We start from the raw sequence: 17,877 nt of genomic DNA on the forward strand, positions 1-17,877 counted from the left end.
TTCCTCTCAAATAGTCCACAGATAGTTGAAGGAGATCCCTTCAACTCCCTTGGCAGGCCCCTGTAATGACCATTGCTCTGCACATGATGTCTGAGGTGGATTGAGATTATTTTAAACCAAACTGGTGGTGGACAGCAGTGTGTGGTGATCAAGGAGGTGATAGGTGTCATCTGCAGTTAGCGTCTCAAATAACTTGCCGTCCATAGATAAGTGAGATATGAGCCTGTAGTCCCTTGGGTTTTACTGACATTTCTATTTTGTGGACAAGTTCCATTCTGGCTTTGTTCTGTATGTGGGCTAGGTGTTCTATCCCCAAGCAGACATTATGTATAGATGATCAAAAGAAGACCAGCAAGATTGCTGATATAGTGTCATAGGAAATACAGGTTGATGCTTTGAATGCCAGCTGCTTTTTTTTAACATCCACCTCACATAGCAGGTGTGTGACCTATTTCTGTGTGATTACCACTGGTCAGTTAGACCTCATACTGATATTCTTTTGTTTCACTAGTGCTTGGGTCCTGATGAGCTCTAAAACACTCACTTTAAGGTAGATAGTGGAGATGTGAGAAAGAGATTTTGGATAAAGAATTCCCAATAAAATCTTAAGATTTTTTTTTTAGTTTGATACAAACTTGTAAAATGTAATGAATGATAGATTACTGGAACAATTGTGCAAATATTATGAGAAAGAGAGAGAAAAGGGTAAGCCATATAAAAGATTAAGGTTGTGACTCAATTGATATGGTCTTAGCTTATATGTGTGCAATATGCCAGAGGAATTATTTGAGTTTGTGCAGTTGAGATACATTTGTGTGAAACAGGAAGAGGGACTGGAGGTGAGCATCTCGGTGATAAATCGACTTAATCAACAATGTCAGTACTGATGAAATATCCTCATGATGTGGAATTCTTCATTACCTTTGTTTCCGTTCAGAAAGATGATTATTGGGTCTATTGCGTATTCTTCGGAATTTTGATGCATCTACTATTCAATTTCATTTTGTTGAGAATTTGAGAATGAGATTTAGCTGACTGAGACAGTCTCTGGCTAGTACAATGTTAAGGGAATGTTTCTTGGTATAAATTGAATACAGTATCTTGAATATAAATTTAGTGACTGGAATGGAATTTTATCTTAAACAATACTGTATAGTGTTTCTTTAAAGTCTTGCTTTAATGTTATAATGTGGTATTTACTATTTTTTGTGTGTGTGCATGTTGATACTGTAAAATTAGGTTCTATTGTGTAACTATAGAAGCATGCTATACAGTATTAAATTATATGTTCTATAAAATACTGTGATTATGTTGTCTGTGGGAAGTAGTTCAGTAGTTTTCTAGTTCAGTGTAATATTCAGCTATTAGTGGCCGTGATAGCAAAATTTTATATATTTTTTGGCATTCGTGCCATTTGTTACTTTTTAATAATTAATGAAAGTCTCTCTTTACTGCAGGCCAACCTCCACTTGTAGGATGTGGGAATTTAGGATTACGAGGCAACTCTCTTCGTCCTCCATTACTGTCTGCTCTTCTGCGCCATCAGTCATCTGGTGAAAGTGCCACAGATACATCTACCACTCTCAATCCCCAATCTTCCAGCGATAGCGATAAACATCCATCCAGTCTCGACCCCCAGTCATCTTACGATAGTGTCAGTGATTATCCAACATCTGATGCTGACGATGTGTCATGTAATGTCTACAACTTTTATCCCAGAGGATGGGCGGTCTCAGGAAACCAGATTATCTCGGGACAGCCGTTATCGGTGAGAGGAGTGTTAACCCAGTTGGAGGGAAAATTTCCAAATAAACCTTGCTCGATTCTTACCAACCCAATGGAAGACTTATGGCAGGAGCCTGAGGATGCCCAGAAAGTGATTGATGATAGCTGTACCAGTGATCAGAGTTTACTGTGTTTAAATGGTCCCTCCAGAGACCCTGATTCAAGAAGTACATTACCAAGAATTAAGAAAGATAGTAGAGTCTGTCTTTATCCATACAGGTGTCTTCCAGGAAGTGTACTTTGTAAAAGAGTAGGACACACTGAACCTGGTAAAAAAGAGAGAGAAATTGTTAAGGAAGCAGCTGAATATTATCAAAGGGCGTTGTATAGTGCGCAGGAGCGAAGAGAATGGGCTAAGAAGAGTTTAAGTTCAACTAGTGATGAAGATACCCTTTTGAATGAGTATTCATTTTCAGGCACCCAAGATGAAGCAGTCGTCACTCATGAGCCCAAAAAATACCCGGTGAGAATCAAAAGTGAAGCAGACCTGAGCAGAGCTTCTAGTATCATTAAAGACAATCTTGCTAATATTGTTCAAAGGTATCTTGTTAAATCTGCAAACTCACCAGATTGCCAATATCTATATCCCAAAATTCCCTCAGAAAATCCTACTCTCAAGTTGCCATATACCTCTGATGAGCCCCAGGTCCTAACACTTCAACCCAGAGGAGTACAAGAACCGGATAGCCAGCATGTGGATATAACTGTAGTAAAGGCTGAGGTGACCGAAGCAAGTCTCGTTAGAATCACCGAACAGGTTGCCCCAATTACTGAAATAGAAAGCTTCCGCCAGGGTGGTAGTCTTAAGTATGTAAATGCTAAGAAAGAAGAAAGATTAGTTCCTGTTGTAGATAATAAGGAAAAGATCGAACAAACAATACCCCAAATTGTACCTTCATTATTTAATCAATCCTTTACCAAACAAAATGAACAAAAGCCAGATATACAGATCACTGATGATAAGAAAACTGTCTGTGCAGCAAATTGTAGACAATCAATTAGGTCATCAGGCAAGAGTGAGAAAAAGTTAATTAAGAGTGAAGAAATCGTTCCTCCAACCATGAAACGAGAAAGTCGTATAGATATTCCAATGAATATAGAAGATGAACTGAAGAGCAGGACTCCATTTGATCATGAGGATGCTAAAGTTAAAGTTACTGTGATAAGAGAAGACTTTCCATACGTAAACATGGATACCAGTAATGAAGCAGAAGGAGCTTCTCAAAACTTAAAGTTAGTTGATGTAGCAACAGAGAAAACCAACAGAATATTTACGGATAAACCTGTTAATACAGGAATCAAGGAAACTGACAGAGTGCATGCACAGAGTGGTGGAAAACATCATGATGATATTACCAATATATCATTTATAAAAGATAAAAGGCTTATCAGCACAGCAACAAAGAAGTATGAGCAAATTCCATCTGAGGTGTTGGTTAATGTATCAGTTGCAAAAAGTGAAAAGCTTGAGGATGTAAGACTTAAGAAAGTAGAAGGAACCTTTGAAATAACACGAGAAGAGAAAGAAGATAATGCTAACAAGCCTGCTACAGCCGAAGACTTCTACAACATTAGACTCCACAGAGAAAAAGTTCAGGATTTGGATGTGACGACCAAGATGAAAGAATTGGTCTTGATTCAGCAAGTAGGTGAGAGTATCATTGATACTGATGTAACATCAAGTGAGAGTGGTAGTCATGATGGTGTTCCCACACTTAAAGGTGATAAAAATTTTGCTCCATCTGTAACTGTAGTTGAACCTAATGCCATTATAACTATTACCAGTGATATTCCTAATGTAACTGTACAGATTAATGACTCAAATACTGAACCTTCCTTGGTTTTAAGTGAAAGATTTGCTGATATTCCTATCATTTTAGATGAAATGCAACAGAACAGTCCCTTAAAAGAGAATGAAAGTTATGATCCATACCTTCATTCCAATAATTGGTTTACCAATGATGTAGTCATATTTGAAAGCACAGAAGAAAAGGGTGATGATTCACTTGATGCAAATGAAGATGTAGCAACAAGATTAACTAAGAGACCAAAATGTTTGAAAGATATCAATAAACTCAATACTAAATCAAGCACAGCCAGTGAAAGTTCATTTGAATCTTTGCCATACAGAATGCTGACATCTCAGCCAGACAGTCTTACAGATGATATAGCAATAGAGCTAACCCAAGCTCCCCCAGACTCAGAGAAGTTGAGAGCAGCTAGACTAGAATTAATAAGACAAGAGCGTATCAATGCTATCTCATTACACAGCATATCTCTCATGGAGTCAAAGGATGAAAGCACTTTCAAGTCTGATTCACCAGAGGAGGAGGAGGAGCATAAGACTGAGGCTAAAGACATGTCTGGAGGTATTTCACACATAGAAAGTACGTTGGTGGATTCACTGATAGGAGCAACTCATATATGTGATGAAGGTAGACAGCAGGATGGGCTAAGCAGCGCGTTGTTTGATTCAGGGGTAGAGGTGATGATGCAGGATCATGGAACCAGTGTTACATCATCTCTTATCAAGTCATTTCCCAGTCCTGTTGACTCTGTACCTGAATCTGGCTTCTCTAGTCTTAAAGAACCTTTGGCTAATGAAGGCACAAATGAAGATGGTGGATTTGATGACCACATTGGAGTTTCTCTCAGCAAGTCAAAAGACAGCCTAGATCTCACTGACACTGATCGCTTTCCTGGGACTGATACACTCTCAGATGATATGGAAACTCTTTCTCTGAGTACTGGGGATGTAACCCTTGTGGAAAGTGGTCCTGTGTCTACAGTAGGGTCAGCAAGGGGGAGTATCTCAGAGTTCTCACAACAGGATACTGGGAGGTTGAAGTTTTATTCAAGTGAACCTTCCAATTTAGATCTAGGTCCAGTTGGTGTTCTCAGTTCATATCAAGAAAATTCTTCCTATTATAGTTCCTGTGATTCAGAGAAGAAACAGTTGCCAGCTGCTGATTTCTCTCACATTAAGCTCTCTTCAGATTCATCAGCACCAGAGCATTATGTTGAGGAATGTGCATCAGAAGAAATTGCACACAGTTGTAGTGAAATCGCAAAGGTTTCACCTGACGTTTCAAAATCAAATCTTGTAGTGAGGTTGGATGAGAAAGCTATTAGATGGCTGTCTGGTGATGGGAGCGGTTCAAAGATGAAAACTAGTGAATCACTTTCCTCAGATGACACCGTTATATCCAGGCTTTCTTTTGAAGAGCACAATGCCAAGCTTCTTAGTCAAGGATCACAGGAAGAACCAACTGAGTTTTCAGAGTCTCCTTCAAGAATCTCTCCTAATGATGAGAAAGATGAAAAGACAAGAAAAGACTTATTTAATATTACAGTTCAAAGTACAGATTATAATAAGGAAGCAGTTAATTCTAAAACTGAATCTGCAATGGAGGATACAGAGATGGTTAATGAAATGAGAAGTTCTGATGATGCAGCAGTAGTTCTCAAAGGTCAACAGGTAACCAGTTTTCCAGACAAAGTCATCAATGAATGCCAAAAAGAAAAATATTCAGTACACGTTGATGGGAAGGATAACATGATAAGGGGGGAAAGTACCTCATCTTCAGAAAAAGCTGTTGACTTAAGTATTGGTGAAGATTGTACAAGTGAAATTAGTAGAGGTACAGATTTCATCGAAAAAGATGAAACTGTGACCATACATGAAGTTGTAGGTCATGTATATTCCAGTACTAGAGATAGTCGAGTTGATTCTATGCAAAACAACATTGAGCTTCATTTATCTATTGCAGATAAACTGAAGTTGTTAACCAGTTCTGAGCCTGTGTCAGATTCAGTACAGAGAGATGAATCATATGGTATACATAATGTTAAGAATCCAGATCATGTAATGGTTGAAGACTTTAGCCATCAATCTGAGAAGTCTTATGAGGTTGGGTATTCAAACTCCATTGAAGGTTCAACATCTTTACCTCCTAACAAAGAAAGTAAAGTAGAGAAGACGGGAGATATGGCAAGTTCCAATACTGATGTAATTGTGTCGGTGACATCGGAGAACTCCAAAAAGAGTGATGTCAGTGAAAGATCAAGTCCTAATGCAAATGAAACATGCAGCACCTGTACCTCAGACCGGCCAAGTAGACACTCCAGCAAGAGTGGAGTGTCAGATCTTGAAGATGAAGTTTTCTTACCACCAAAGGAAAACTATATCTTCGATGGTAGGCCTGTGATTTATTGTCCAAAGATTGATATGGCAAACCAGATTGGAATTTCTCCTCCAAAAGTGGCCATGAGTGTATTTGCAGTTGTCCCTTCAAAGCATACAAATATAGGAAAAGAGGAAGACTGGATAGCATCTGGTAAAGAGGATTTGCTAAAGTTTGCTAATTACTCAACACTTGCCAAATTAACCAATAATGGAAACATGCAAGAAGTAAACAAAACTGAAAATTTGACAACACAGCCAACAGAGATAACTTCCTTGCCGGTTTCCAGGGTAACAGCTCAAGATCATTTTCCTGATATGAGAGGGAAGGAAATGCAGTTAATAGAAGAACTAAGAGAAACTCATGAAGGATCTGTTAATGTGTTGACCTTATCTGACACAACATGGAAAGACTCTAGCAAACAAGGCATGTCATTAGACTCCTCAGGAAGACTGTCTTTGGAAAAAGAGCTCACCTGTTCAAATGATACTAGAGAAGCACATGTGTTGGATATTGAGCATGGAGATTGTATCCTCCTTCCAGAAACTAAAGGAGATACTATAAATGTGGCTGATGGAGTAATGCATGAAGAAAAGATGAATATTGATGGAAAATACGAAGAAATAATACAAAGTGATTATCATCAAAGGAGTGAAAGTGAACTGGCAGTGCATATCCCAATCCCTGAATCTGCCTCAAGAAATGAATTGAAGGCAGAAAACAGTCAACAAAGTAACTTAAATCAAGTGGTTTATTATGAGTACATGCCCATGATGGGCACAGAAGGGAAAGTGTCTGAAGATTTACATGACAGTCACATGCACAAAGTTAAAACAGAAATAAAGAGTGAAGAGAAATCCTCCACAGAGACACAGTCAAATATCAATTTAGTAAAAGACAGTTTATTTAGTTGTGCTGGTAGTAAAATTTTTGAATTGAAAACCAGTCAGCTACACAAGGAAAATAAAGAGTGTGTGGATCAGGAAGTTACATATTCAAGTAAATCCTCACCAAAGGAAATTTTTGAACCTAGTAAACCCAGACTGCTCCGTATGCCCAACCTTGAGAGAACTGATACAACTGTGTCGCCCATTCATCAAGCCTCGCTTAAAGTTTCTGCTAAATCAGGTAGTACACCTCAAGAATCTCCTGTGGTATCGCCTGCTGTTACTTGTGACATGAAAAAAGTTCCATTTCCAGTTACTAATTTACCGGTGGATGCATATGGCTCTTCAAGCCCCGTGTCTAGAGAGGCAACTGATGAAGAAAATTCAGTAATTGAGAATATAGCAAAGGTTGATGTAAAACTGAAAAGTACAAGCTTTGGTGAGAAAACAGACAGTGATCCTGAAGTGCCAGAAAATGCTGTTGAAAGGGCATACATTACAGAATTTTCATCTCGTGAAATTACACATGAAGAGGCAAGAATATTAGGGCGAGGAGGAAGTGCAGAGGAAACATCAACAAGAGATGAGTCATTAACAAGGTCTCCTGAGCCAGAGTTAAAAAAATATGGCAGTGAAGAGCTGTCATCAATATTAACATCAGATAGCCGGGGATCATCAGCATCAAAGAGTTACTTGGAGCCAGATCTAAGATCTGTTAACTCCAGCTGGGGTGCAAGTGGATCACTAGAATGCTTAGAGAGTGATACTGATAGCAAAGGGTCCCACACTCACAGACACGGGTCAATTACCACTGCAAAATCAGAAGAACTTGGCATGAAATGTGATAAGGTAAGCTTAAAATCACAAGGGTCCCTGGATAAGTTTCCACACTTTGATCAGGTCACTTCTCAGCAGAAAGCTCGTGGGGCACGCAAAAAAGTCTTCTCTGTTGACATTGAAAGTAAAGATAAGAAAAATACAAACAAAGAAATGCATAGGAGTGTCACCCTTCCAGCAGGATCGATGTCTTCAAGTAAGAAGGAAGAAAAGAAGAAAGATAAGGAAGAAAAAAGTAAGAAAAAGAAGAAAGATGGGGTAGGAAACAGTGAGAAGAAATCTGCCATGTTATCTTTGAAGGGGCTGTTGAAGAGAAATAAATCCAAAGAAAAAGAGAAAGATAAGGATAAGGATTCGTCTCGGGAAAAGCTGTCATCTCCTTCTCTATTCCGAAAACTTGAGAAGAAGACTAAAAGCAATACCCAGTCCCCACTTCTTGATGAGAGAAAACAAGGGGAACAAGGTAATGTAATAAATGGTTCCCGTCGAGATGTAGAGAAAACCAAACACAGCCCTGTAGCAACCAATGGCAAAACACGCCCTGTAATTAGTAGCCCTGTTAGTGTACAGCAGGTAGGTAATATGGCAGGTATGGGTGTAGCAACAACCATATGTAGAGGCAATGGTGGATTAGCAGCTTCTGGGTCTGATAGTGACAGCCCAATTGGGAGTCGCCAGTCTTCTCCAAAGCGTATCATCAGCCACCCCCGTATGGCCAGCCTTGGCACTCAGCCTTCCCCGCGATTGTACAAACACGTCCTTACCCGGCATCTTTCAAGCAGCCAAGAGTCGGTAGACAACCCTCTCCTGTCATCAACCCACTCATCCCCTCAGGCATCTCCACATACATCTCCTAAGAGAATTATCCCTGCTTCAGCTTCCTCATATAGTCTTCCTGCCAGTAGAGATATGAGTCCTCCAGCCCCAGTAATGGGCACCCGAGCCCTTCGAGGATCCAACAATAGCTTTTCGGTTACAATAGGCTTCAAACCTAAAGTTGAGAAGCGCAATAGAACCATGAGTGAAGGAGCCGATCTCAACAAAGTTTCACTCTCACCGGTGTCTAAACGCAAGGAGGGTTCACGTATTTTGACACAACTTAATAAACGATCATCCTCTATGGAAATTCTTGTGTGTGGTAAAATCAGAGAGCATTGTTCACAAAGTGGAAAGTCTCCTAGTGGAAGCCCATTCTCTCGCGAGGGAAGTTTCCGATTGCACAGAGAAATTTCTGTAGAGACTTTGTTTGAACTTCCCGAAACAAGTCCCAGATCAAGCAGGACACAGGAGGAGTATCAAGAGTACCTTAATGAAATTCATGCCAGGAATGACTCTCAGCATGGGTCGTCTTGGAGTTTAGTTGAAGAATCGGAAATTGATAAGGTTAAACCAGATACACTTAGTAGGCGGAGTTCCCATCATACCCCTGCTGGGAAAAAACTCAGTCTACCACACAATATGCATCTTTCAGGGTTGTGTGAGACAGCGTCGTCAAATCCAAACCTTCAGCGTACTGGATCACCATTTGTTCGAGGTGTTTCACACAGCTCAAGTTTTACCTCCAGCCCCTACAGGCGACCTCATTCATCTGCAGCAGTATATTCTCCAGCCAAACGTGTTATGTCCACCTCTGTAGGTCTGTATTTTCTTCATTTCTCATTGTCAGAGGTAAAGTTACTGTAGAATATACCATACAGCACTACTGTACTTACAGTGTGAAAAATTTTCACATTTTATGATGCAACTCTTGTCTTTAGTAACTAATTTGATCCCACTAAGTCTACAAGGTTAAAACTTGTGTTACCTAGACAACTTGCAGGTGATATTAATGAATTAAATTAATTTAAACCTTGCTAAAACCATTTTTAAGTACCGGTAAGTGAATTTAGATATGGCAGTCTCTTCTATAGTTGGAGGCAATCAATTGTTACATGAGCCTGTGCATATTGCTCCTGTCAGTTAGCATATCCATAAGCTGTAATTCCATGCATCAGACTTCATTAGGTGCCTTGTGATACTGAATTGAATTGAATTGAATTGAAACAGTTTATTTCGCCAGAAAAACAGATACAGAGTGGATAATAAAAACAATATTAACATGGCTGAGCCAGTTGAGAACCTGAGCTCTCTTTTAGGCACCTGATATATACTATACTGTACATTTATCTCGGAAGTATTATGTAACATTTACTAACATCTGGAATAGTATAATAGCACGGTGGTAATAAGAACATCTCATAATGTTACCACGGTTATCACTTCAATATTTTTTATTTTAATTATTTATAATTTTTTTATTTTTTATTTATATTATAAATATATACTGTACAAAAATTGCAGTGGAATTGAAAACATAAGTCTAATGGGGGAGCAGTACAACATGGGTTGTACAGTATTAAGGTTGAACAAAAGAACAGAGCTGTCAGGATTATGTCTAGTTGGCAAATATGTTTATTGCAATGGTAATTTCTTATCTACTGTATTTACATGATAATTTTCGATAAAACGGTTTTGATGGTACAATAAAAGCAGGTACTGTAAATATAGTAGGTGTTACAAGAATTATTTATACTTAGACAATAGATATTTTTTTAAGAGACGATTTAAAGGAAGGGAGCGTAGTCTTTGCTCGGATGTGTGGGGGTAAGTTGTTCCACACCTTCACACCATGATATTTTATGGAGGTCTGGGACTGAGAGGAGTGCATGGGGGGTGGTCGTAGTAGCTCTGGGTGCCTTAAGTTGTATCTCTGATTATTCTGGAACTGGAAATAATTATTGTCAAGCAAGTGACTGATAGATTTGTAAACAAAGAGGGCACAGCAGGTGTTAATATCTTCGAATTTTAGCATTTTCAATTTACAAATTTTTCGTTTGTGTGACCTGTTTTTTCAAGTAGGTCATTGTCCGTACAACTCTCTTTTGTGCAGTAACCAGGGATTGTGTTTTTGAAGAGCCAGAGGCCCCCATAGTGAGTGACTGTTGAGTGTGATACATGATACCTCACTGTTTATTGACTACTGTGAATGGCTTGTGTGTGGTTTCTCCAGTTAAGTTTCTCATCAACAATAACTCCGAGGAATTTAGTATTTTGTTCGCGTTTGAGGACTGTATTACCAAGGTACAGGGGGTCTGGGGGTAAGTTCCTCCTTCTGTGAAAGATCGTGTAGTGGGTTTTCTCAAGGTTTAAGGTCAGCTTATTACGTATTACCCAGGTCCTGACTATAGTCAATTCAGTGTTCATAGTTCTCATCAAGGAATGGAGGTCTGAGTTGTTGGCATAGAGATTACTATCGTCTGTAAACAAGTTGTATTTTATGAGTGTGCTGGCGTGGACTATGTCGTTTATGTACAACAAAAACAGTACTGGACTGAGAATGGAACCTTGGGGGATGCTATACAAGATTGGCTAGGAGTCAGATTGGTGATTATTATAGCAGACATACTGCATCCTGTTGGACAGATATGAGGTAAACCAATTGTGGGACAGGCCCCTAATGCCGTAATGTTCAAGCTGTGCAAACATAATCTTGCCTGTAGTGTCCTCTAAAAGAGGCATTCTATGCTTTAGCCTCCAATTTTTAGGACTTCCAAGTTTTCAAGGCAGTCACTCAGCTCTCATTATTAAAGTGAGCTTAGCCTTAGTTATGTCTTGCTGCAATTGTTGTGTACATTAGCTTATGACTAAATTTTGAAGGGAAGTGTGCATTTTCTTGTCCCAGAGGAAGGTGTCATGCAAACAGTGGAGCTGTTTTGTAGGGAAGTTGCATTTAGCAATTCTTATAGTGAAGTTAGGAAGGCTTATCCATTGGTCATTAGTTTTGAGGTGGAATCAGTTTTTTCAGGTCATATTTAAGGACTTAAGATTTCTTGAAAAACTAAATACTGTATGTTGCTTCATTGGTGGACATCAAACAGATGCTTGTCTTCTCTGGTCCCAAGGATGCCTCTTATGTGTGACTTATTAAATTAAGAATTGTTCTAATGAATTCTTTCTGTAGGTGAGAAGTAAATGATAAATAATTTTGCAATGTCAGACCATCACCAACTTCCAGTTATTGCATCATATAACCCTCTAGAGTCTAGATGGTTCAGTATGGGTAGGGCTTTGTTGTAGGATTGGAATAAATGGAAGTACTGTATGTTCATAGCTCTTTCCACCTCTTCTTGGAATGCGGCAAATAACGAAGTGCAAAATTCCAGAGGTTCAATTTGGCCAAGTAAAATTTGGTTCTCTCTCTTCATTCAATTTTGCCCAGAGCCTACTCATGTTTTATCATTAAGAATGCATATGGAAAGGGAGACAATATATTGCTCAGTCCCTCAGTCTTATTAACTGTTTTGATTTTATGTTTGTACTTTATTTTTTTATTATTATTATTATTATTATTATTTATTTATTTATTTTTTCATCAAAATAATATTTAACCCATTAAGCATCATTGCCATTTTAAAATGGTAGGACAGCATTGTAGTATCGTCACTATAGCATCACTGCCGTTTTTAAACCCCGCTGTATTTACCAATCTCCCGCACTCACTAGTGAAAGTGGGAACTGTCCCACGATGCACTTCAGGCATTTGCACAGGTAGAGGTCGGGGGGGCTTAAGCCCACGCCTCTGCCCTGCTAGTTACGGAGTGCCCTCCTTGATTTTTTTTTCTTTTTTCTTCTCCAATCATCAGTAACAATAGGGTAGGGCAGACATGGGCAACCTTTCCTCAGTCATGGGCTGCATAACTCAAAAGTAGTGTTAATATTGTATTACCATGGACAGTGAAGCAGCTTATTGTCATGTCCCCTTTACTATGTATTCAGTTTACAATCACAGGCTTCTTCCTATTTATGAAACAAATCCATCATAATAATTTGTTTAAGTAAAATGTTAACGTTTCTTTGCATTTAACAACAGAGGAGTGAAGCAGTCTATGAATGCGTTGATTTTTCCTTGTTTAATTTTCGTACTTACCGGTACTTAGTCTTAGGTGTTGAAGCAGTAATGAATTGTATAAAAATTATTCTTTTAATAAATATTGCTTTCCTCACCATAACCTGGCTACCTGAACCAGGGGCCACATTAAGTGGAATTTTTCAATCACTCCACGGGCCACACAAAGACATAGTTTGGGCTGCATGCGGCCCATGGGCCGCTGGTTGCCCCTGAAAAAAAAGGCAGATCAGCCTATTTAGGAAGCAAAGAACTTAGGGAGGAAAAAATCCTCTTATATCATTCTAAAGCCAAATATAAACACCCTTCTATAATATCATATATGGTGCGTTTAACAGTGAAAGATTTAATTTGTTTTAGCCACGGTTGAGCTGTACAGTAGCATTCAGTGACTCTGTTTCTTTAGTTTATGTTGTAAATAAGTTGTCTAATAATGTCATTGTATGGCATATGATTCATCTACACATGAAGTTGAGGTACATATTGAGAACCGGTATTTCATAAAGAAGCAGTTTAAATGTTGCTTTTATTGCATATTAACTATATTTAAATAAAAAAAATATAAAAATATACCAAAACTCAAGGGACATTCATAGCATACTGCATAATGGCATCAAAATAGCCCTCAAATAGATCAGATTTAAAAAAAACTGTAAAGGCTCTCTTCGCTCACCTCCTCCCTCAGGGGATGGTGTCCTTTATGCAAACTCTCAGCCCCCCATCAGACAGATCCTGTGCACCGCTCTGATGCACTTACCCGCATTGTTGTGTAGCGGAAGTTTAAATGCCTGGAGTGCAAAATTATGCAATTTTTCGGACTTTAGACATCAACATACACAATTTATTTTCACTTTTTTCCTGACAGGACACCTATTGCCAGAACTGGTGGATGCTTAATGGGTTAATATGAATTCTATGAGAATTCTTTGATACATAGAGAAGATAAGGTTAGCATGTTGGTAATTAACTCTCAAGGTTATGAAATTTATATATTTATTTTGGAACATCATATGCTTTTCATTTATGAAGTACTGAAGTGCAAAAAAATGCAAAATTTGGGCTTTCATTTGCAACTGACTGAGTACACTTGGCAGCAGGGATTGTGACACACACTGGTAGATTAAGCAGTGTGAGTACAGCACCTTTCCAAAATTAATTTTTCATAAATTGGAGCCATTTTTCCTATTGACTGCCATTATATAAAGGGAGATACATTCCTCCTCCTGTTGTGTTGGCCCTATGAAAATTACTTACAGGAATTGGTGGCACATCCATGGTCACAATCAAGATTATCAGGTGTATCACCTTCATTATCAAATTATTCTTCCTGTTGTGTGAGGCCTGAGTTGTGGTCATTGCCATGTTGTTGTTGATGTGTGTGACAGAGGCATAGATTCATCAATTTCTTCCTCCATATCAACATCACTGTGCTCAGGCTGATGTAATGTCATGACTTGTTGCCTTTGACCCACAGTGCTGCATCTAAACTCCCTTTCAGCAATTAATTTGAGAAGGAAGGCTTAAACCAGTAACCAAATTTGAGAGATATCTATGTTATAGCCTTGTTGATTTAGTGGGGTAATCCTTGAATCACTTAGCCTTGGATTGGTCATGAAATGAGATTGCAGGATCAATTTGTAAAGTATTTACATGTAATTGTTTTTGGTCTTTGATAGACAAGCCGTATACAGTTTTGTTTCATTTTATGTTTAACCATTTTCAGGAATACACCAACAACTCAATAACACTAGTAGTATTAAGAGACTAAGTTGTTATGAGTAGTTCAATGGAGTGTTGTTTACCATCCGCCAATGATGCTGCTACCTGAGAATCAAATAATATTGAAGTACAGTTTTGTACATATAACTCCTGGATAATGTCCATAGACTTAGTTGGGGTGAAGCCATGAATTCTGGAATGTCTGTATAGCTTGGAGCAACCGGTGTGGGTAATCCATATACTGTAGTGCTTTAACTACTGTATATAGTTGGAGGATGTGGTAATGACTAGTGAGTAATAAGTACATATTGTTAGAGTATTCCTTGTCACAAATCGAAAGGGAGATATTCCCATTAGTTCATTGTTTGATAATGGCAGGTGGATCTCCATCAAGTGATGCTACCCCAGGAATGCCACTCATGCGTGTGGAAGAAGAAGGGCCATGTCGAAAAAACCTTGACGCTGTAACAGAAAAACCCCCCAATGTCCTTGTTTATGCTGCAAATAAGGTAGAAAGAATACTTCTAAATATCTTTCGAAAACAAACAAAGTGTACAAGATGACTCATTAATTTTAATTTGATTATGAAATTTTTTTTTTAATTCAATGTATAAACTTAGATGATTCATTTGACCTTTTCATACAATTGATATCATGCATCAGATACTGCATGTGGTAGTACAGGAACCTCTCCATTTGGTCAATAATTACATTTTTGAAAACAGACATGTAAATAAAAAATTGTAAATTAAATAATGTAAATAGTGGAGATTAGGGGGCCTTCATTATTAATAGACTTGCAAGGAAATATAAAATACAGTAATACACTGGCAATTCCTTATATACTCTAGGCTTTTCCTTGTATCACAAGCATGCTGACAGGAACATTTTTGTGAATTTGGTGTTTGATCCATGAGCTCAACATTCGTTCCATTCTCTCCATAATTGAACTGATTAATGTTCCACTCTTGGCACTCTCCTTGATCTTTTCTGTACTATCATGAATAGTCCATGAAGTATTTTCACTAAGATCAAGGGCACGTGTAATATCAGCTGTTAGTTCACCTCTCCTAACATTGAGCACATCAATCTTAACCTCAGTGGTGATGACCTTATGATTCTAAGCACCACTGGTACCAGGAGAACTTAAAGGATGCTTTGGTGGCATGATGCAAGGGACAAGACACGTGCAATATACAGTACAGGCAGTCCATGAGTTATAAACGCTCAATTTACGAACACCTGCTATTACGAATAGACCAATACAGTTAAAGTCCATAAATCCGGATGCCAGAAATCCGGACCACCTGAAATCGGACTTTTCGAAAAATTTTTTTTTTAGCTGGCTTTTTGTGTATACATATGCATGGCGCCACAGCTGCACAAGCGACAACAAGTGACCCACAGCGGTTGCCACTTAACGAGCAATCAAACTGTGACAATGTATGTAATTTTGAATCTTACTCTTTCCATTTACAGAGTACTGTACAAGCCCATAATAATGGCTCCTAAAGTAGATAAACTTTATTGTGAAGAGGAACAACACGTTGAAAGTTGACAAACTTGAAATAATTAAGAAACTAGAACGTGGTGTGAGCAATACTGTTCTAATGAAACATCCGACATTGGAAAGTCTACAATTTATGATATAAAAAAGGCAAAGTTAAAATTCTAGAATTCACAGCTTTTTCTTTAAACTGCTCGCTTTGATAAATGAAGCATGCTATATTTGCTAATGAATAAACTATCAAAATGTACCTGTTCATCTCTTCTTTATTCCTCCTTAAATTTGAATTTTAAAAGTACTGCCTGAGAATCCGGAAAATCCGAAAATCGGCCGACCCAATCCCCAAACAGTCCGGATTTTTGGACTTCTACTGTATATTCATCATAAAAATACCTATCTGAAATCCATTTTTTAATATTACTTTCATTATTCTATATTGTTTAACATCACTTTATTTACAGTACAGTATAGTATACATTATTTGTTATGTAGGGGAATTTTTTGTTTTATGGGCAAGTTTGTACAGTATATACAACTAAAATCTCATTTTGTACATGACTTTATACAGTATTGTTTAACTTAACTTTACTTATATTATCTGTAAAGTATGGGATACTATTGCTGTTTTGTATGGATTTAAACTCTGTTTCGACTTAAGAACAGATAGACTTACAAACAGGGTACAGAAATGTAACCCGTTCATAAGTCGGGGATTGCCTGTATACTGTTGTACTCTGTCACTATAGACTGTATCTACTGTATTTTGTGCCATATAAGATGCACCCTCCATTTCATCAGGGAGTATTTAGGAATTTTTTTTTTCCTCTTGTAGCCATAGTTTTTAATGATATATACAGCACCAGTAAATGTGAGGAATAAATACAAATAATACCAATAAATAAGTTACAATAAAAAATACTGTATTGTGAAAATAGTAAATAAAAACCAAATGAGAGTTCAACACAATCATCATTTGCCTTCACTCCCTGCTTCACCACAGCAATGCAGACCAGGAGGCCTTCCGCTTACTCCCTAGCAACGCTCCCCTCCCCACTTTGTCCTCTCCTGCTCCCCCACTGAGCCAGCTAACTAGTGTGCAAAGAAATGTATACTCCCTTTATGTGTTTGCCCTGATGACAATATTTATTTTATTTATTTTTTACATTATGTATGTAGGATGGTGTGTGCATGTAATTGAGTAAAAATAAATTTTAAAAGTTACGTTTATCTACCCAAAAATACGAGTAGAAGAACATCATAACGCCTCACAGCTTGGCTCAGTAGCCTGGTGGTTTCATTGACAAGTCTAACTTGGCTACAATGCCGCCAGCGATGTTAACAGATGCAAATGTGAAAAGAAAGTTATCTGTAAATCTTCATTTGTATCAGATATTTATAGGTTTAAAAATAATTGTTGCAGGTATGACATTAATAGATAGTAATCCTTGTAGGAGTTCAGAAATGGTTACTATTTAACTACCTCTGAAGAGTTGGGTGTCAGCTGTATGGACGTTAATCATCTTGGGTTATCATCATCAGTACAGTACAATAGTTATAAATCCAGCTTTTGTATTTACAATAACTATTTTTTTAATTAGTTAAAAAATTATAGTGTGTTTAAGTAAGCAATAACATACTTTTAATTCTGGAGTTGGGTTAGGTAGAATTTAGCCGACTGAAGACAGCAACAGGGGTAATCATTAGCTTATGGGAGACCGCAACTTCACATATAGAACGCAGGCCAATTTTTTTAGCCATTTAAAAAAAAGTGCTTCTTTTATGCCATAAAATACAAAGTATGCACTGAGAACTGTAAGGTGGGAAGCTGCATACTCATGCCGCATGTATAAGCACTTCTTGTGAGGAGTGGACACCACCTCGCTGCAAGCCCACGTGAATTTAAAAAAGTGAAATGGACCCATACATGTTATTTAAAAAAATGGCCTAAACAAATTACACATAAATCGAGAGGTACTTGTATAGTGTACATACTTTCATTCATACTGTAGCTAT

At 38.0% G+C, this 17,877-nt stretch overlaps 1 protein-coding gene across 1 annotated transcript in view; it reads left to right on the top strand.

Annotated features, from left to right (window-relative positions):
- The window catches only part of LOC121871347, a 67,793-nt gene extending 52,873 nt beyond the window's left edge, over nt 1-14,920 (top strand). Inside the window, exons 7-8 of the mRNA XM_042373566.1 lie at nt 1,458-9,329; nt 14,736-14,920. Of these exons, the coding sequence (XP_042229500.1) occupies nt 1,458-9,329; nt 14,736-14,920 (8,057 nt within the window). The remainder of the gene's footprint in view (nt 1-1,457; nt 9,330-14,735) is intronic.
- The last annotated feature ends 2,957 nt before the right edge of the window (nt 14,921-17,877 follow it).

Source organism: Homarus americanus, unplaced genomic scaffold (assembly GCF_018991925.1).
Source record: "Homarus americanus isolate GMGI-L3 unplaced genomic scaffold, GMGI_Hamer_2.0 scaffold45698, whole genome shotgun sequence".
Lineage (NCBI taxonomy): Eukaryota > Metazoa > Arthropoda > Malacostraca > Decapoda > Nephropidae > Homarus > Homarus americanus.